The 22,316-nt window shown below is 40.7% G+C and overlaps 2 protein-coding genes across 2 annotated transcripts; one reads left to right on the forward strand and one right to left on the reverse strand.

Annotated features, from left to right (window-relative positions):
* Positions 1–3,249: 3,249 nt before the first annotated feature.
* LOC147184559 (galactose-specific lectin nattectin-like) lies at positions 3,250–8,321 on the forward strand. The gene is made up of 7 exons (XM_086068693.1): positions 3,250–3,259; positions 3,350–3,403; positions 4,928–4,955; positions 5,029–5,114; positions 5,231–5,368; positions 7,977–8,088; positions 8,167–8,321. The coding sequence occupies exons 2-7, from the start codon at positions 3,350–3,352 to the stop codon at positions 8,235–8,237; spliced, it is 489 nt and encodes a 162-aa protein (XP_085924819.1). The 5' UTR covers positions 3,250–3,259; the 3' UTR covers positions 8,238–8,321.
* A 9,137-nt stretch (positions 8,322–17,458) lies between these two features.
* Positions 17,459–18,440, reverse strand: LOC147184560 (nanos homolog 3-like). Its single transcript, XM_086068678.1, has one exon. It carries the CDS (start codon positions 18,327–18,329, stop codon positions 17,709–17,711), a length of 621 nt encoding a protein of 206 aa, XP_085924804.1. The 5' UTR covers positions 18,330–18,440; the 3' UTR covers positions 17,459–17,708.
* Positions 18,441–22,316: the final 3,876 nt, after the last annotated feature.

Here is a 22,316-nt window from a genome sequence, read left to right on the forward strand (position 1 = left end):
TTCCAAAAGTTTCACTTCAACTCGTCACCATGGCCACAATCTTTGCTCATGTTAGATTAATTAACATTGTTTTACTGTTTCAATTTATATTTTTCAAAGTGTTTTTGATTTTAGTTAGATATGTTACAACTGTTCCCCATATGTAGTTAATCTATAGTCTTTGTTCTCTTCTCTGAGGAAGTAAGGTGTCTGATTTAATCTAAATGAGAGGTGTCTGACCAAAAGGCCGTCTGCGTGAATCCCTGGTGCCAAGGAGGCGGCGGGGGCCAAGTGTTTACCCACATCCTTGAGTTGATCAAGACAGGAACTGAGGAAAGATAAGACTAGGGGGTGTGTAGACTTGAAGACTCTTGTCTTGACAAAAAGTGCCACATGGGTTGCTCTATGTCTGTAGGGGGCAAAAAGGTACCTCTTTGTCAATGAAGGGGGAGGGAACTGTTTTATGTATAAATGAGTGAGTGTATTTTGAGAATGTTACACTTGTGGGACCAGGGCTATTTGAGCCGGGTTCTAGAGATGTCTTTCAGACTCTGAAATAAAGCTAGCAAAACTTCTCCACGAGACTTCAACTTTGAATTTTATTTGAACACGCAGAAATCAAAGAAATGATTTCCAACACTCACTAGACATCAAATTCGCACATTTTGTAGCCACATGTGTTTAGTTTCTGGCAAACCTATTTTTATTAGGCTAAGGTGTCATTTAGTACCTTTATTTTCACTTTAAGCGAGGAGAAGTCGGATTATTTCGATCTCTTTTCAATGTTAATTTCGCCGTTTTTCCATCTTCATTTTCGATCAATCATAAGTTTTCAACCTGCTCTCATTTGGTCATTTTCCATCCGATTAAAAAACTGAGAACATGCTCGCGTTCCCCAAACCCTTGCCGTTCTAATGAGCCATTTCTGGAATCTGCATCTTCAACCGTTAAGTCGTGAGAGGCTTTTGTTTGCGGTATGCGTATCCTATACAAAATCAATGGAATGTTGACGCGTGACGTCTGTTGGTGCGTGAATGTGCATGTTTCTTAAAGGGGCAGTAATACTTTTAGTTGATTATGGTTAACTTCCACATTTCTTGAGCGATTTCAATGGTTTAAATTTTAAACTGTTGAGCTCAGTTCAATGTTGGTTAAAATCAAATGTGTGTGCATGAATGTGCATGTTTCTTAAAGGGACAGTAAGATACTTTTAGTTGATGTTGATGATGGTTAACTTCCACATTTCTTGACCGATTTAAATGGTTTAAATTTTAAACTGTTCAGCTCATTTCAATGTTAGTTAAAATCAAATGTGTGTGCGTGAATGTGCATGTTTCTTAAAGGGACAGTAAGATACTTTTAGTTGATGTTGATGATGGTTAACTTCCACATTTCTTGACCGATTTCAATGGTTTAAATTTTAAACTCTTGAGCTCATTGAAATGTTAGTTAAAATCAAATGTGTGTGCGTGAATGTGCATGTTTCTTAAAGGGGCAGTAAGATACTGTTGATTATGGTTAACTTCCACATTTCTTGACCGATTTCAATGGTTTAAATTTTAAACTGTTCAGCTCATTTAAATGTTAGTTCAAATCAAATGTGTGTGCGTGAATGGGCATGTTTCTTAAAAGGGGCAGTAAGATACTGTTGATTATGGTTAACTTCCACATTTCTTGAGCGATTTCAATGGTTTAAATTTCAAACTGTTCAGCTCATTGAAATGTTAGTTAAAATCAAATGTGTGTGCGTGAATGTGCATGTTTCTTAAAGGGACAGTAAGATACTTTTAGTTGATGTTGATGATGGTTAACTTCCACATTTCTTGACCGATTTAAATGGTTTAAATTTTAAACTGTTCAGCTCATTTCAATGTTAGTTAAAATCAAATGTGTGTGCGTGAATGTGCATGTTTCTTAAAGGGACAGTAAGATACTTTTAGTTGATGTTGATGATGGTTAACTTCCACATTTCTTGACCGATTTCAATGGTTTAAATTTTAAACTCTTGAGCTCATTGAAATGTTAGTTAAAATCAAATGTGTGTGCGTGAATGTGCATGTTTCTTAAAGGGGCAGTAAGATACTGTTGATTATGGTTAACTTCCACATTTCTTGACCGATTTCAATGGTTTAAATTTTAAACTGTTCAGCTCATTGAAATGTTAGTTAAAATCAAATGTGTGTGCGTGAATGCGCATGTTTCTTAAAGGGGCAGTAATACTTTTAGTTGATTATGGTTAACGTCCACATTTCTTGACCGATTTCAATGGTTTAAATTGTATTTTTATTGCTTCAAGTATTGCGTGTTTCCACGTGAGTCAGCAGGCCCATTCAAAATTTCCGCGGAAATTTTTCTACAGTTACAGTATGTTCTACACAAAGGCCAACTGGCGCTAACAATAGTTGGCCACCACCTAGGGTGACTGGTTAGGACGATTAACGTGTTTGACATTTCAAGATTGTCGAGCTGGATTCCAAAAGGCGTGGTTGCCGCCGTCCTCTGTTTTTTTTCTTTATTTGATGATTCATTTGGCAGCCTTTCCGAGTCAACATGTCATCGTCATCGCTCTCTTTTTTTAAAAAAGTTTGCTTTTTTGTGTGTGCATGTACATGTGCATCTGTGTGTGGGTGCGTGCGTACATGCAAGTTTGTGCGCTTTAATTCACCTGAAACCTGTTGTAAATCCAAGACTCTTCATCTTAACTGGATACTTCAGAGTCCCGCCAGAGTTGTGAAGTTGTCAGGAGAACAGAGGAAGGGTCAAAGGAAAGAAGGATAAAGCAAACTGAAATCCAACACCAATCAGACGGCACTCTTTACTCACAGTTACAAATCCAGAATCTTTCACCAACTCCAGATTCATCTGCCCCCCCGACACGGCAAAATGCCCAAAGTAGAACGGGGCACAGCAGGCCCACACGGCACCCCAACGGCCCACATCCAACAGTCCCCCCACGACCCTCCAACCACCACAACCCAGCCCCCGGGCCCCCAAACCCCCAAACCCCCAGACACCCCCCACCCTGAGCACCCTTTACCCAGCCACCTGCACCACCACTCACCCCCAAACAAGCCTTGATGGAAAAAAATGTGTCATCCTTGCAATCACGCGCCATTCAGTGATATATAAGCTTTAACAATAGCAGTTACAGTACCAGTTAGGCAAACTAGCACTAACAATAATTGGGTGCCACCTAGTTTGACACTCCTCGATTGTCAAGCTGGAGTATAAAAGGCGTCGCCCGCTGCTGTCCTGCGCATCCAATTTCGCAACTGCAAAGGTAACATCACGTACACCCCTCTTTTGAGACTGCAAGCTCCCAGGGTTGTTGATAGCGTTAACTTACTCTGGTTGTTGGGTCCATTTGCAGATGGAGTTTACCCTTCGCTGGATTTTCCTCCTGTGCATCCTCGGGACCGGAGCCGTAAGTCCAGATTTCCGCAAACGGCGACATTGGCCGGTTGCCTGTTCACGTATTTGGGAGAAGCTGTCAAATGTTATTTGCAGAAACCCCAATTATTATTATTATTATTATAATATTAATGCCAATTCACTCATGTTTGCTATTTGCTGACAAAAGTGAGAATACTTAATGCTCATTATACGTGAGTATGAAAAAAATTTGCCTTTTTACTGTGAGTAGCAAAAAACTGCAACTCATTAAAATTTCCATGCACAATTGTTAAAACTACTACAAATAGTGAAAAGTTGTGAATAAATGATGCTCATTAATATTGCCATGCAAAAAAAATAGGGTTTTTTTTAGAAGTTGATGCTAACTTCCTCTTAGCATTTGAATGGGATCCTCCATTCTCTTTAGCGTTAGCGCTAGGCTATCAATTTTTGATTGATTCCCTCTGGGCTTGTTACAAGCAACATGGTGCATTCAGGGTACTTTCACAACGTATGAAACTTGTAAACGCTCTGCGGTGTTTTGTTTTGTTTTGTGTGTTTTTTTGTGGTGTAACAGTTTTTAACTATTTAAACCTGAACTGAATAAGAAATATTTTTTTGAATGATGTGAACACATGGAAAAGTTATTAAACCCGAAATTTACTTTAATACAAACTACCAAAATACACTATGGCAATACATAACGACTCCGGAGTGAACAAGATTGTTTTCAGCTGCCCTATTTCGCAAATCCGATCAATTACGTCATTAATCAATTGCGTAAATGATGACATTACAGATTGATGACCGATTTTCCATCAAATGCATTCGATCATGATCAACGTCTCGAGAAAACGTTTATAAAATAAAATTTTCAGGATGATTCTCTAGCGTTTTTGCCCATTTGCTCATTGTCTGAAGATTGAGTTCACTCGTCACCTGAGTGAGTGTTGTCTGCTCTCCAGTCAGCTAATTAAAAAAAGAAAAGAAAACTGCCAAATCCAAATAGCAGGATACCCGTTATCAGAATTCCAGAAACGTATATGTCAGAATCATAACCACAGATTTGACTTCTTCTGCTTGTTAGTACAACCGTCAACATTACAACAAGTTCCAATGAAACGAACAAATAGCAAAATTCTTACCGAAAGTCTCTAGCTCATAGGTGTCAAACTCCGGTCCTCAAGGGCCGTAGTCCTGCAGATTTTGGAGGTTTCCCTCTTCCAACACAAGCTGATTCCAATCAACAGGATCGTTATAAGGCTTATGCAGTGCTTGCTGATGAGCTGATCATATATCAGCAGTGTTGGAGAAGGGAAACATCCAAAACCTGCAGGACTGCGGCCCTTGAGGACCGGAGTTTGACACCTATGCCTATCTGAAAGTTGGGCGCATGATCGTTTCTCTATGAGAGCCCTCAGGAATAAGGTGGGTAGGTGGTCAGGGTCAGCCACCACAAACACTTGTGAACAGCGTTCTGAATCCGCATCTTAACAATGTGCCTTTTTTTTTTCCTCTCCTCTCCTCCCCTCCTCCTCCTCCTCCTCCTCCTCAGTGCTCGAAGACTGCCATTCATGCAAAAGGTTGGTAGCCAAAGGATAGTTTTTCAAAGCAAATAAGAAATTGTTGTTGGTCCAATAGTCAATTGTGTTGCAGACAACTGCTGCCCAAAAGGTTGGACTCGCTTGGACAATCGCTGTTACATCTACCAACGCGACCAGAGGACCTTCCTCGATGCCGAGGTTGGGAAAGTGGCGATTCCGCCACATCTGGCGATTGAAAACTTGAGTCTGAATACAAAATATCTTGTCGACGGCCGTGTCCGGGCCACTTTTTCACTTCGTCTTTCTCCCATCAGCAAGTCTGCAACATTCTTGGTGGGAATCTGGTGTCCCTCAACAATCCCTTGGAAGCCTTTTTCACTATTGGGCTGCTTTTGAACTCTGGCGCTGACGAGACTCCGGGAACCTGGATTGGACTTCATGATGCACTTGTGGTAAAAGGCTGACCAGCACTAAGTACAGGGAGTCCTCAAGTTACAGCAAAGTTCCGTTCCTACACTGGCGATGTAACCCAAATTTCGACCTAAGTCCGATTTCCCCGCTTAAGTCGATATTTACATCAAAATACGTTGTACAGTAATTGTAAAAACATATTTGCGCGACCCGGAAGATGCCGGAACCAATATTTTGTGTTTCCGCACGGACATTCATTGCTGACGGACGGCAGAGCGGAGCTAATTCAAGTTTAAACACGGAAATGTGACGCGCCTGATGGCAAGCCGACCGGTTGATGGGCGTTCGTTCCTGGAGGTAACAACGTATGACATTCAGAATATTTGTTCATGTCAACCTATCGGGGTCATTTTTTTCCATTGTAAATTAAACAAGTAATTAACTGATTAGAAAAAGAGGAGGATGAGAGCGTGCAGTGGGTCAAAATATGTTGAGGATGTCCTCAGAACAATAAATGTCGAAAGAATTAACACATAACAAGTGCTCTTTAAATTTGGCAGGCAAAACATTTTGATAAAAACAAGCCTTTTTTTTTTAGAGAAATGTAATCCTTTGACAGCTCTAATATATGCACACATGTTCTTATTCAATGTATTTGTTTTATTCTAATGACTGGTTACTTTGTAGATTATCACTGAAGGCATCAAAACTATGTATGAACTGATGTGGAATTATGCACAAATAACTAAAAACGTTTTATATGATAGATTCTTCAAAATAGCCATCCTTTGCCCTGGTTACATTTTTTGCATACTCTTGGCATTCTTACCTCTGGGAACTCCTTAAAGACTGTTGGAAAACAACCTTTTGAAGTTAATCAAGAGAATGCCAAGAATATGCAAAAAAAAAAAAAAGTCATCAGAGAAAAGGGTGGCTATTTATTTATGTACTTATTTGATTATTTTCTCTTTTTTTTTTGGTCGTTAGTTGTCATAGTTGTCATCATAGTTTTGATGTCTTCAGTCAGAATCTATAATGTACATTGTCATGAAAATAAAGCGAACATATTGAATGAGAAGGTGTGTCCAAACTTTTGGCTTGTACTATTTTGAGCATTTTTATCCGCCAATGGTGACCTAGCTTGTAGCCTCCGTGCTGAATGGCAGTTGCGGCAGCGGTGGCAACTACGAAAGCCCAGCGTTGCAATCCCGCGGGTCCCGGCGACATAAAAGATGTACATTGAAAAGATTAGAACCTGTTTGCCTCGCTATTCTGTGCGGCACTCACAGCCATGTCTGCTTATATATATATATATATATATATATATATATATATATATATATATATATATATATATATATATATATGCTCTGAAGGCAACTTCACCCTCCTTGACCATTTCCAAATCCAAACTAAAAACCCACCTCTTCAAGATTGCCTACACACTTTAAACTACACTGCTTTTTTATTTTTTAGCTTTTTCATTATTATTGTATCTAATCTGTAGAATTTTTGTTTTAAATTTAGTTTTTAACTGTTGTACAGCGTCCTTGAGGGTCTTGAAAGGCGCTTTTAAGTGAAATGAATTATTATTATTATTATTACTTTCTGAAACCACTTTTTTTCATTGTATCTGCCAAAGTGTTGCTTCACTCACGATTGTTGTACGTTGAGTCGACTGTTGTTGCCACACAGCGCTTGTATCTCAAGTTTGTAAGGGAAAACGATTTCAGCCGAATGACAAGCCATGTCTTGAAAATCTTTCAAGTTGTGTCACTTGTCTCTCAATTTGCCGCTGATTGTTAAGAATTTTGGGATGTTTTTGGTCAAAATGGCCTCAATGGTCAAGAAAGGAAGAGTCTGAGGCTGGACCAAGCACTGCTCAGCTGCAACAAAGTTGTGATGGCTTTCGTGTCCATGATGACTACTGGGCGGGGATACTTGTGTCTAAACGAGCATCTAATGTGCAGTATTTTCCTGGGTGGAGTCAGTACTTCATCAGCAACACTTCAGGCGAGACTTAACCAAAAGCACTACAACAACTGCCGCCCTCGTCAGTCCCTTCAAAAATGGGGACATTTTAATTAAATGTTGAGCAGTCAGACACTTGGCTGTTTAAGAGCGGGCCAATGAATACAAATACAACCAGGTTTAAAATAGTTTGAAATTTTTACATTATATTTAGCTGTCATTTCATTCCGAGTTTCTTTTTTAAATTCAGTTAGTTTTGATTATTTTATAGGGCAAGTTTGTCCGTTTTTATTGTAGTTGTTGTTTTTTAATTAATTGTAGTATTTGGTTTTTTTTTAATGTATGGAGTATTTGTTGGAAAAAAAAAGTGCTCTCTAATAAAGTCAAGTACAACTTCTTGTGCATGGACAACACGGCCTAAATGAATGCGTTTAAAAGCAGCAATGTATGCTATTCGTAGACAAAGGACATTTTCACTACAATATAATTAGTTTTATAAACCTAAGATGTAACTTTAGTTAGTGTTTGGATTTTCAAAGCATTTTGTGTTTTTATTTCATTTAGTTAGCGAAAATTATTTTTCAATTTTAATTGGAGTTTTCTCATTAGTTCTTGTGAACTTATAACCGTGCTCATGAACCATTGACAAAAGTTTTAAAATGTGACTTTGTGTTTCAGGACGGTGAATACATCTGGACTGATGGCACTCAAGTAGATTTAGATTTCCTTCAAAATGGTTTTAGATTTAATCCAGATGGCGTTGGGGACTGTGTCCATTTCGAGGAAAGGGGTGAGTGAAAATACGCAACTGAAGTTAGCTGAGGATCGGTCGCTGTGGTATTTCAACATGTTTTTCTTCCAAACTCAGCATTGACAGATGGCCTCTGCACAGAAGAATTTGGGTATGTTTGCAGCAGAGATTTGCCGCACCACTGCTGACCACACCGCTGCAGGGATGCACACTCGGGGAAGCACAGTAATCATTATCATAACTAATACAAGATTAAAATGATTTAAAATGTACTTATCTGGTCCTCACGTTTTCATTTTGAATTTAAAAAAGATGTCCTTGATTTCATGATTCAAACTAGAGACATATGTTTGTTTGTTTTTTTCAAGGGCATTTCATCGTACCTTTTACCTCAGAGCATTCACGAATGCTCTGAGGTAAAATGGTAAACGGACTGCTTTTTATATAGCACTTTTTATCTACACTATATAGTTATGGAGGTAAATATGGTGCAAAAGAATCTTGTACCTGTAAAAAAAATTTTTTAGTTGTATTTTAAAAAAAATTGTGCCTGTATAAATTTGTATTTGTAAAAGTTGTGATTTGTACCTGTAGAAATGACAACTTGTAGTCAAAGAAGTCGCCACTAGGAGTCACAAGTGGTTTTTCTGCTGCTGTCCAGTCACTTGACTTTTGCATCAAATCTCTTGCTACAGATGGTGCAAAACTGATTCGTACTTGTAGAGGTCCATGATTTGTACTTGTAGAGAAGAGGGCGGGCTCTGGAGGATTTGGGCGGACTAAAGCTCAACCTCATTGGTTCAGCAAACGACAGTGGGTTGATCTCAAGTGACGCCATGTTTTTATCATTAATATGCACAAATCCGAAAATACAAACAAACAGAGTAGCTACACCAGTTTACGCGTCATTTTGGAAGAAGAGGACGTCCCAGGCGTGAAATGTTCAACATGGTTCAATATACAAACACCGTGTGGAGCAGCTTAAATCTGACGGTTGCATGTCGCGGTGGAGACAAAGCCGCCTCACGCCAGACCCGGTGCGCATGCCTCAGGTGGAGCTGGACGAAGATAACGTTGACCAGGCCTTCCTGGGACGGAAATAGTGGGGGCAGCTGTATGCTGCGTAAAAGGGGGACTGACCTGTAGCTGACGAGACCAAGGTGTTGTGGGCGTACTCCACCCATGACAGAAAGGTGGACCATAATGATGGCTGGTCGTAGACACACGCACCGCAGAGCCGCTTCCAGGTCCTCGTTGACCCGCTCAATCTGTCCATTGGACTGGGGATGGTAACCAGAGGAGAGGCTGGCCGTAACCCCCATGGCCCAGCAAAACCGTCTCCACACTTGAGAGATGAACTGGGGTCCCCGTGTCGGTCAAGCCGTCATTACTGGACAGAAGGCCACGCGATGATCCAGCCGCCCGCAGGAGAAGCACGCTCCAGACTTGAGCCGCCGCTGTGTCTGCTCTGAACCCACTTTCAGTCGCGAGAGTGCGTAACTCGATTTAGTAATCCGCGACGGAATGTTTCCCCTGCACACAGTCTATCAGATGCCCCCCCCCCCCTCCTTGCCTTTCATCGGGTGATCAAATACCCTATGTAATTCTTCCACAAAGTGCTGGTAGGAGGCTCAGAGGTCAGACCGTGCATTGCTCTTGGCCATAGCCCAAGCTGCCGCCGGACCAGTCAGGAGGCTAATAATAAACGCAACTATAGCATTGTCACTAGCGTAAGGGGCTGCTGACATAAAATAAGGAAGCAGTGATGTAAAAATATATATATAAAAAATAAAACTCTGCAGTTCCCCGGTTCTGCTGCGTAACGCGCAAGGTGGCAATATAGGTTCCCGGGGTGTAGCCCGGCAGCTACACCTGCGGTAGCCCCCTTTCTGATGTCCACCTGTTCCATCCGGGAGCTCAGGTCCTTGAAATGTTGAGCCAGCATGTTGACCGCGTTGCGGAGCTCCGCGGGTGAGGTTTCATGTTGGCTCACCTGACAACCCTGACTGGCCAATGCATGCCTAACCTCTTTGTCGCCTGCGGGATCCATGGTCGGATTATTCTGTCAGAGTCCAGTAGTGACTGGAGAGGTGGATCCCAAAATCAGGGGCAACAGTGAGGACGTAACAAAGATTTATTGCGGTCCAAATCGGGTAAATAACAAAAAACGCTGGACCAAGCCAGGATACAAAAATGGAAAAAACACAAGGCGCTTGCAAAAGGCAAGGTAACAGAACACCTTCCTTTTCTGTCTTTTACCGGGCGGGGTCACATGACTACAGGAAATGCGGGGGCAAAAAAGTGACTTCCATTTCAACACGTCTCAAAAAGCACCTCAATAGATGCGTTACCATTAGACTCTAATGGTAACGCATCTATTGAGGTCAATAGACTTGGTGAGCACGGTGACCAATCATGTGTTAAAACCTGCCCAACAAACTTTGATGGGTGAGTTTGACAGATAAAATTAATTCATAAAACACCGCAACACAGTGACCATGAAATAATTAATTAAATAGATAAATAATTATATATATACATTTACAATTAATCATAGGTAATGTAATTAATTAATGGCATTTAATAACACATTGATTGATTTATTTCCATATTTAATTAATAAATTAAAACATTTAATTAATTAATTATACATTTATTTATTATTTAATGGTGTATTCATTTATTTAATTTTGGCATTTTTGGTCCTCCATAGAAACTCGCCTGTGTGCCCGTCGCTCAATAAGAAAAAAATGGGACACGATAGGTTTTTTGGACTCAATCATTTACTAGCGTGTTTGTTTACATACGTCAATATTTACTCGGGTTGCTTCATTGCCTCTTTCGTCAATCACTGTTGTTGTCGCCGTTGCGCATGCGTGTACACACACACACACACACACCTACACACACGTCTTTGTATCATCGTGGGGACATCTCATTGACGATGCATTTCCTAGCCCCTTCCTCAACCCCAACCATCAAAAATGATTGCCTACCCCCATTCCTTACCCTGACCTCAACCATAACCCAACTCAAACCTAAACTCTAAAACCAAGTCTTGACCCTCAAAAGAGTTCTGAACTTGTGGGGACCACTAAAATTTCCCCACAATTTCAAGTCGGTCCCCACAATGGTAGTTAAGCCTGGAAAAACACGCGTGTATGGGCCCCACAATTTAGTAAAAAACAAAAGCGCGCACACACATACACACATACACATTTCTCATCTCATTTCAAAACCTTTAATATTTTGTGCAGATCTGTGAAATAAGATTGAAATTTACAGACAAAAAAATTCACTTAGAGGCTGTAATGTAACAAATAGACTTTTCTTTAAAGGAAAAGTGAAGGATACTTTTACAAGGTACATTACAGATCTTCACGACTATGAAATTTCTGAAAAACAGTATGTGGTCTGCCTAGGACACAGCATTATTGGGGTGGGAAATTGGGGAATACTATAAAACATTTCATCTCCCTTGTTGTGTGTCCTCATGTGTGCAGTCAAAGTGGACCTAGCACAAACTGAACAACTAGAAGGGTTTCTCTCCTGTGTGTGTGACCATGACATGCTTATAAGAGAATTTCTTACCACAAACTGGGCAATTAAAGGGTTTCTCTCCTGTGTGTGTTCTCATGTGGTCACGCAATTTCGATTTGTTTGTCCAACTTTTACCACACACTGAGCATGGAAAACTCTTTTTCCACATTCGTGTCATTTTCTTGTTGCCAGTTTTCTCCTTTTCAGAGCATTTCAACTGCTTGTTGTCACCTTCACAGTATTTGTTGCTACTCAGACTTTCTTCCATGTCATCACTGTCAGACAGTGGAGCAAAGAGGCCATCTGGTGGTGGTCCTCCAAAGTGGCCTCCACTTGGGCTGTCATGATGAAGCTGTGACCACTCAGGTGGTTTGTCTTGGTGGTCTTCACTCTTTACAGAGACACCAGTCAGTGGAAATGTGCCCACTTCAGCCTCTTCCTCTTCAACATGGGGGAACTGCGTAGCTGCAGCTTCCACTTTAACATGGATGGGCTGTGGATCCTTTTGACCCAAAATGGAGCTCTCCCCCTGCGGCTCAGGGAGAGGAGCTACAATACATAATTTACTTTTTTTTTTTTTTTTTAAGTATAAACAAAATAGCTCTACTAGCTACTCAAACAGCTTGTACTTCCGTGTAATAATCATTTTAAGCAATGACGTCATTACCACAGCTCAAGCCGTGAAAATTACGGCTCTGGGAAATCTAATTTGTAGTTTTAAAATTCTGATAGACATAGTGTCAAAGCAAGGAGCAGCCCCTGTTCTTTTTGAGTGGGTTAAGGATTTAGGATTTGAGTTTTACATCACATCAACAGTGCGCTCAGCTGAAGTCACTCCCCACCGGCAGGTTGGGTGCCTTATGACATCGAATGCGGAAGTGCTGCGTGCATACAGTCCATTGCCTGATTTTGATTCCGTTTGTGCCTTATAATGTCGACAGAAAGAATCCAAAGTTTGAACCTCATCCTATCTTTTGTTTTAAGGGAGGCACAGACCTGTAAATTGTTACATTAATGTATTCTGGCCCTGTCTTTTAGAATCTGCATTTACAAAGAGCATAGGTGTTCTACTTCTACATATTTAAACCTTAAAAGGTGGATTTAAAAAACAACAACATTTTTTTAACGGCACTAATGGTAAAAATCAGGCAAATTGAAGTGTTGTCACTGGAGAGGATATGTGAATTGACAAGGAATTACCTTTAAAAATATATATATATATTTTTTGTTATTACTGTTGTTTAATATTGTCATTGCTCCACACATCAGCCCATTTATCAGGAATGAAGTGAAAAATGAGTGGGATGAATATTTACTTTGCAAGTCAATTTATAGTGCGTGCCTCTAAATCTTTTACATGCGCTCCTAAAATGTCATGGTTAGGAGATACTGCGCTCCTTTTCCAAAATGTGAGCTCTGAGATGGGTATATCTTCATGCAGTCAGTACAAAATCACATAGCACACATCAAGTTATTTTGAATGACTACATTAATGTAAATAAATGTTGATAAATATTTGTTTTCTTGTTTCTAATCTTGTAAATTGTGTTTTGCACTAGGTCGTGCTTACATTTCATTCTGACTTGAGATTTGCACAATAAAAGTTATCGTAATTGTGTTTTATCACAATTTATTTGATGAATTTCGCTTCTTGTAATGGAGTATACTAAACTTAGTCAGAAATTATTCATTTATTATCACTAATTTAAAATACTTTTACATTTGTAAGTTTACATTGTGGTATGTACTGTTAGTGAAGGGATGCAATTGATATTGAGATATGAATTTTGAGCCATATCGCCCAGCCCTAACTCATGCTCAATACGTGAGTGATGGCCGCTCTGATTTAAGAGAGAAGTCACCATTGTCTATAAAAAGTTATACAGCAGAGGAAACATTACATCTGCATCAAAATATTGACGAGAATGTAAGGATGCCTGAAGAACGAGTCCAAGCAAGAGCAGCCTCCCCTCGGCAAAGAAGAGCCGTGTTGCCCACTACACTGGAAGTGGCAATACAGTTCAAGGTATTACTAGCATGTAGCAAAATATTGGCTACTGGATGTGCTATTAGAGTCATCACATTTTTGGCTGTACAGAACAAACAATAGGCTCTATCTGAAGCTCCAACACCTCCAACAAGGACGTTTAAATGAGCATTTAAATTGCAACTAACAAAATTGCCACTGACATTGGAAGGACTAATGTCTAAGGTTCCTTGCCTATAAAAAGACATCCGTTTATGTTTAATGCATTGAAATAAAAGCATGGAGTTTCTAAATAGCGAGAGATGGCACCAGAAATGAAAATAACTTCAAGCGTCTTGCTCTATTTTCATTTTGAGAATTTTGTTGTTGCTTTTTTGCCATCAATTTAGCATCTGTATTGTTTTATCTTTACATGCTGACCATTTCTTGCCAGTTTGAGATGTTTTCTTTGTGCCACAAGTTGTCTTCTTTTGGGAGCATTTCGGTGTTCACGGTCTACGTTGCTCCTCAAAGCCCCGTTTTCTTCTCTGTCGTCACTTTGTGCAAGTGGAGCTTGGAGGTCTTCTGGCCTGGTTGTCCACGCTGGTCTCCACTGGGACTGTGATGAGGAAGCTCGGCTGGTTCCTCTTTACACTCCTGCACAGATTCGCCAGCCAGTGGCAACATAAACGCACTGTCCTCCTCTTCCTTTAGCGTGCGCTGTGGATGCTCTTGCAGCTGAATGATGAGCATGATGAGCAATCAGCCTCTGGACATCTACAGGACGCGAGCACAACAAACATTTCAGCTCACACGGGCCAAATATGATAAGTGGTATGAAGTCAGACTGGTCATAATGATGTTTTTCAAACAGAAATACTGTCACGTTCAACTGTAGTCTCCAACCTAAGTGTTCCAGAGGTGGGGCTAAATTACGTTTGTGCAAGTCCTGAGTAAACCTCAAGTCTAAACATAAAAGTTTCAAGTAAGCCCCAAGCTACTGTCACAACAAATAATTTGAACCTGCCAATTAATCAGTGAATTTAAAGACATGTACAACTGCATACAAAAAGTCCCCTTTTTTTCTGAAATGATTTGTCCCTGTCTTGAAACTGCATTCTTATGCTACACAACTGCAATGTATATATTGAAAAATAAGTGTGAATGGAAATGTTCGACTAAACTTAAATTGGATTACATCTGTTACATTGTATTACATTAGTACTCAAACCATGATAGGACAAGCATTTAAAAATTGTCCATAGGCATTTTTTTTTTTAACAGTTAACAGCTGGGTGAGGTTGGCCATCATTTGAATTTGGATAATTTTGGTTCCTCCATTTGATACAGTTTCCTAAAGATTCTCAATAACGATTCTTTCACACACAAAAAAGTTTGCATGGTTTAAATGAGGGAGCAAACCAAATATTTTAGGGCGGATGAAGTCATTTGAAATTCAGTTTTTTTTCCCCATTTCATGAATTTACCGTTTATGAACTTTACTATGAATTTCTAAAGGGGCTATTTTAACCAGTATATTAACATAAAACCTATGACATTTTCACAAGAGGGCTTTATTGTTGAGAACCTCATGAAATTACAATAATGCAGCAGGTAAATCATGCTAATGAATACCCATTTAAGGTCTTGTTTTTCTCCTAACCCTATTACGATGGAACCCGTCAATCTACAATCATTTTGACATTAGTGATATTGTACGACAAAACCTTTTTTTCCCCCTAGTGGTACTTTTTCTTAACGTGAGAAATTAAAGTAAAGCGTGACAGCGTGAGATAGGACAGAAATGCGTGAGACTCACACTGACTCAATACGTCATTGTTGACCGCTCTAACGGGCTTTTTAATTGCATTTGCAATATAATTGTAGCTCCCTCAGGATGTAGCATGAAGCACGACACGAGGTTTAGCAAACTACAGGGTTTATTCCTTGGCAACCCCTAAGAACTCGTGGGTTCACATCCACATGGGGCTAAATATGCTTCTTAGACTTGCTCGTCTCCTTTCTTCCTTTTCGCCGATAGTTGATTCTTTGGCGTTATTTTAGCTTCCATAACGGCTGCGCAGAGCTCATGAAGTTGTCTGTCTGCGTGCGTGTTGACGAATGCACCTGTTAATTGGTGTCGTGTGGAACCCTTTTTTTTTTTTGCAGTGCTTGCTATCAATAATCCCCACTAGATGGCGTAAAATCACTAGGCAAACAACTAATGCAACAACTATTGAAAACAACTAAATAAGGAATGTAAAGAGAGACTGTAACAATAATCGTGATTTATTAAAACATGATTACGTGAAGCTGCGAAGTAAATGGTCAAGGAACTGAGCGATAAAAGAAAAAGCAGGTCTTCAAAGCACTTCCTCTTCCCCCACTTATATGTCTAATCCAGGGGTGTCAAACTCATATTAGTTTAGGGGCCACATGGAGGAAAATATATTACCAAGTGGGCCAGATCAGTAAAATCATGGTATATAATTTTAACACAATTAGCATCAATTCTACGCAGATTTTCACAATTTCACTACACCTAAATTACGGGGCTCAACTGCAATTATATTGTTCCAAAAAATAACACGAATGCAAATGGATTATATACTTGTTTCAATGTGAATGCAACTTTTTCCACAATGACAAACAACAATGGTGGGTACACTCTGAAAACAGTTGGGTCAAAAATAACCAAATTATGGATAAAAAATGAACCAATCCACTTAATGGGTCAATTTGACCAAACATTCTAGGTTGGTTTATACAAAATATCCATGTTTTTTGACCCAAGTAAAGGCTCTGACCAATATTTATGAGTTGTTTTACACTAAAAGACCCATTTATTGACTCACAGTTGGGTCAAATCGACCCAAGTAGAGGATCGGTCCATTTTTGACCCATAGTTGGGTTATTTTTGACCCATCTGTTTTTAGAGTGTAAACCACAACCCAAAATGTCATCGTCTCAATAACTGGTCATGTGCCCTTGAGCATCAATTACAGCTTGACCACATCTCATGCTGTTTACAAGTCAACTCTGCTGAGGCATGGCGTCCTACACGGCGACTCAGCTGATCCCACAGGTTTGCAATAGGATTCAGGTCTGGAGAAAGTGCCATTTGAGATACACCAGTCTCCAACAGCCGTTCCCTGATGATGATGCTAGCATGCTGTGATAATATCTACAAAATCTGCCAAATAACGGCATTTGTTTTGCTTGAATTTTCGGCACTCTATGACCTTGGCTTTTGTTTACTGTGAGTAAGACTACTGTAAAATAAAAACGGAGCGACCAACTTACTGACCGCAGGTGCAGCGGCGAGCGACCTGGCTTCAACTGAGGGCGCATCTCGTAGTATGACGTCATATTCGAGGATCTCGTGACCAAAGATATTGTGATAAAAATGTAATTTATGTAAATTATGTTGTTGAATTTTAGTTTTGAAAGGCAACAAAAGTAATCTGCCCCCCCCCCCCCACACACACACACACACACTTTGGGCATGTGCCCTTTTGTACACTATGTATACTATGGAGACATTATAAGGGGCATTTATAATAACATTTTAACAGGTGGGGAAGGGATTTGGTACAGGTGTCAGCTGCCACTCATTGCTACCCCACAAAACCGCCTTTGCATTGTTAACAGCATTCAAAGTACAGTCAGTTCATACAAACACTGTAGCAATATTTTTGGTGTAACATATCAAACCACACAGATAATACAATAATGGTACCGTATTTGTACACCCTCACAGTGCCTGATAATGATTCAAACGTGTGTGTTTTTTAAATGCTGTATACATTTACATGAAAACTTTCATTGTGAAGTCAAGCTGGGTTCATTAGTTATTGACAAATTATTTCACATCAGAAGCAAAAGATCAAACAACACAAAGTGTAGGTTTTACAATCAGTTTTAATTGGGTGCCGTTAAACATTAACACACACTTCTTCCTCCAAGAACGGAGAGGAGCTTTAACTTTTTCAGGTCCCATGCATCATCCTGAAAAGAAGCTTGCACACCACAAAACAAGAACAAGGAAGGAACGAGCCGACCACGTCTTCATGTATCAAAAGTTTAAAACAGAAAACACACACACACACACACATGCATGTTGGGGGAAAACGCACGCAGGTGACAGTCAAAGTCAAATGTCAGCCGATCTTCGACGTCTGGGTTGAACGTAAACGGAGCTGTACGAGCTGTCAATTCGGGGACAGAATCTCTTGGTGTGGGCTTTGGCGCCAGTGGCGCCGCACAGTGGACACACGTACTGGCGCAGAATGGGGCACAGAATCTCGCCAGCAAGATTCTTCAGCCAGTGAGAACTGTAGACCAGTTCACTCTCCCCGTTGCGCTTACAAAAACTGCACCGGCTCATGCTCGTACCTGCATGAGACAGAGGCTCGGGTCTCTGCTGACGTGCGCTCTTCATGCGATGCCGCGGACCGCTGCTCCCTCCTCCCAAGCCAGAAACAGTCAACTGGCCGTCAACTGACTGTCGCGTGGAGAAGAAGAAGCCTCGGTTTGGACCTTCAGCACCAGCACCAGCAGCTGCAGCACCTTTGGCCTCGGACTCGCTTCTCTCTGCGAGTGTGTCCATGCGCAGAGACGCCAAAGCCTCGGCGACGTCATCGTCCGAGTGTCGAACTTTGGAGGCCGCTGGGTGAGACTGCATGGAGGTTTTCACATCCAGGATTCGACGCATTGCATCCGACAGACCCATGTAGTCTTTCCAAGGCTGGAAATGTTTGCTGTTAGACTCCATGATGGTCTTCCAAACCAAATTACTTAAATTGTGGCGTTTTCAGACACAACGGCTCCCTTGTTAGTCGCAAACGCAAAGTAAGTCGCTGTGAATTTTGCCCCGCCCCTCTGACGGCGCGGGTCTGCTGCCGGGCTTTGATTAGTTAATTGAGGACACGCGCGCGCCTCGTGCAAAGGGCCCCAAAGACACACGCTGAAAGAAAAACAAAGGGGGCCAATGTGGAGTAAATATATTTGACTGGCAAATAACAAAAGTTTAAATGTACTTGTATGCTAAAAACTGAGCATTTTTCACCATAAGGCCACAGGGCAGACGCGTGTTTAGCCGATTTTTTGAGGGTTAAAGAGAATCTTCTGTTTCAATTTAATAATAACTGTTTAGATTTAGTCATAACTGTTTTTACTTACTCAGCAAAGATTGATAAGTGTAATAATGTGACCAAACGTTTGAAGATTCTTCCTTCCACATTTTATCACTTAATTAGCCATCTGTTTCGGGGGAGAAAATGTGTTATAATCAATTCCTTTGTAAAGTTTTATGATGCCTACAAAAGTGCCAGGATGTCTGGAAAACTGTGTTTCCGCCTGGTTGATCAGCTGCGTGGGGGGGGGGGGGGGGGTCGTGGCCGGGAAATGTTTACATACCATCTGTTATTGTCTTGAGACTCAGAGCAGAGGGAGGGGGTTTAGGGGCAGGGCAAGGGGAGGGGGCTTAAGGGCAGCAAAGGAGGAAGAGGAAGGGGAGGGGCTTTTTGGAATGCTGTGCGTATAATGGCGACTGCAAGTGGGAGGAGCTGGACAGACACATGGGGAATTAATGGCGTTTGGTCACACATGTGCTTCTGTCCAGAAATTTCTGAATAAAAATAAAACCTTCAAAGGAACTGTTCACCGATCTCAACTCTGATTCTGAAAACAACATTACGAATACGCGGAAAACTTAAAGGATCGTTTTCCAACAGGGTCAAGGCTGAAAAAGCCTACTGGATGCCCATGATCTTCGGGCCCTTAAACGGCACTGCACCGCAAACAGGAATGCTTACTGTAAGAGAAATCACAGAAAGGGCTCAGCAATACTTCCAGAAAACATTGTGGGTGAACACAATCCACCGTGCCAGCTGCCGTTGCCAGATGAAACTTTACAGTACAAAGAAGAAGCAATTTTTAAAGCAGACCAAGAAGCGCAGGCGTTTCTCTGGGCCAGGGTTATTTAAAATGGAGTGTGGCAAAGTGGAAACCTGCTTTGTGGCCAGACGAATCACGATTGGAAGTTCTTTGTGGAAAACTGGGGCGCTATATCATACTGACTAAAGAGGACAAGGACAACCCAAAGTTGTTATCAGCACTCAGTTTATAAGCCTGCATCTGTGATGGTATAGGGTTGCATGAGTGCGTGTGGCATGGGCAGCTTCCACATCTGGAAAGGCATCGTCAATGCAAAAAGGTATATTCATAATCATATGCTCCCATCCAGGCATCATCACTTTCAGAGAAGATCTTGCATTTCTCAACACGATAATGCCAGACCACATGCAGCACCAATTACAACATCATGGCTGCGTAGGAAAGGATCCAGGTATTGAAATGGCCAGACTGCAGTCCACTTCTTTCACTTCTAGAACACATTTGGCGGGTGCATCATAAAGGGGAAGGTGCAACAAAGAAAGTCCAAGACAGTTGAACAGTTCGAGAGACGCGTGTTAGACAAGAATGAGACAGCATTCCTATTTCGAAACTTGTCTCCTCGATCCCCAGACGTTTGCAGACTGTTTTAAGAAGAAGAGGGGATGCCTCACAGTGGTGAAAATGGCCTTGTCCCAACTTTTTTTTGATTTGTTGACGCCATGGAATTTAAAATCAACATAGTTTTCCCTTAAAGTGGTACATTTTCTCAGTTTAAACTTTTGACCTGTTCTCTATGTTCTATTCTGAATAAAATATTAAAATTTGGCACTTCCACATAATTTCATTCCGTTTTTATTTACAATTTGCATAGTGTCCCAACTTTTTTGGAATTGGGTTTAGTATATTTGTTTACATGTTAAAGCAAGGAGTTTTTGCCACAGTCGCTGCAGACAAAAAGTTTCGCTCCAGCGTGTGGCCTTGTGTGGCATGTTAAATATGACTTTTGAGAAAAGCACAGAAATTGTGCAAAGATGGAGGTTGAGCTGCATCATGGATCAGCACTTAAGCCCCTTCCTCTTTGCCATCTTGATGGATATAGGCTGACAGATGAAGTCGGGCAGGAATCCCTGCAGATGACGTTGTGAGGGCTCAAGACTAACTTTGACTCTGTGCGCAGTGGCCCCTAACCCGAACCTTTAGGGACACACTATAAATGAATTTGCAAAAATATTCATCCCACTCATTTTCACTATATTACTGATCAATGGGATGAAGTGTGGAAAATAAGTATGCCCGCCAACAATAATGATTTAAGAATAGTCATATTTAAAAAATCGCCAACTTACTGGTTGCACTGGCGCGAATGGATGAAAATTTTATTTACGCAGTCTTAAATTTTCGGGACAAAATGCTGCCATTTAGAGAGTCTGGAGGCCCGTGCAGTGAATTAGGCGGCAGGTGGAGGAACATTTAAAAAGGTGGAGTTAAGCGCTGAAGATGAAGCAAAGTAAGACGAAGAGAAGATATTGTGTATGCGCTGTTTTTTCTTTTCTATTCTCTGGAAGGCAGGACAAATGCCACATGGACGCAGGCTTGTCCAACTTTGCCCCTTGCACTGCTATGTTGCCATGGAAACATTGTTCGACATGAATTATATTTGCTATTTATTGAACGTGTTGACAAAGAAAATCACAACATTGGCTTCTATAATCAATAAAAGTAAATACATGAAATGCTGGAACTGAAGAAAGCCATCAAAGCTTTTCTAGTCCAGACCTCGTTCATCGCAACAAAGGTCTCTTCAGATCCACTTTAGTTGAGTTGCTGTCATTTACTTCAAAGTCATCATTCAGTCAATCAAAACCTTTTACCTCAACTTCATCAAAAGTGCAAAAACCATCAGATCAAGTTTTTGTACAATGCAATGAAACAACAACAAATAAAACAATCTGTGCTGATTTTACAGAACACACAAACAAAATCATCCAAAGGTCAATTAAATGAAAATGAAAACGAAAATTAGCAGATTGTAGGTTCATATATGACAAGCCATGTAATCCATTTAAGTTTCTGTGGCCACAGTGGCGGTTCTAGACAGTTTTACCTGTGGTGGCAAGGGGGAGGCAGGAGGTTCAGGGAGGAGGAAATAACCCCCGCGCAGACACACACAGACGCAAACCAAATATGCGTCGCATACACACACTTATAATTCAGGTTTAATTTTCTGCATTTCCTGCCAATTTTCTGCATGTCATGTGAATAATAGCATAAAAGCCAGTCCTTGTAGGCTAGAGGTCTTTTGCTAGCCACCGACAGTACAATTAGCCGACTAATCCGATCATTTGTAAATCGCAGCATATCGTACTCTGAGATCTGCAAATTTGGGTCAATTGTGTGAACCCAGAGTTCATAGTAAACATGGTGAAGCTGCATTTAGATGTTATGCTGTACACAAATGGAATTAGCTGTCAACAGAAGTGAAGTCAGCCCCAAATGTTAATGCTTTTTAAACCTTTTTTTTTAAAGAGAAAAAAAGAAAGCTTAAATCATGCTTTTTTTTCTTCTTTCAATTAATTTAGGAAACGACTCATTTCTTTACCCTTAAATATATATTTTTAAAGCTTTCTGTGAATACGTTTAAACATTATGAAGATATACCTTGGCTCTTGTGGTGCTTTCAATAGATATCCTGACATCACTTTGACTTTCTCTGAAAACGCCCCCCTGCGGTACGAAAATTAGCGGCGCAGTATTAATGGACAAGAACAGAATGGAAGGCTAAAAGCTAGCGTTTATCCGTCAACATTCTGCCCAAGTGCATTGACAGTCACTTTAATGAAAACGAAAGAAAAAACACCATTTC

The sequence above is a fragment of the Leptonotus elevatus genome, chromosome 1 (genome assembly GCF_054856555.1).
Source record: "Leptonotus elevatus isolate MCC_2025b chromosome 1, RoL_Lele_1.0, whole genome shotgun sequence".
Taxonomy (NCBI): Eukaryota; Metazoa; Chordata; class Actinopteri; order Syngnathiformes; family Syngnathidae; genus Leptonotus; species Leptonotus elevatus.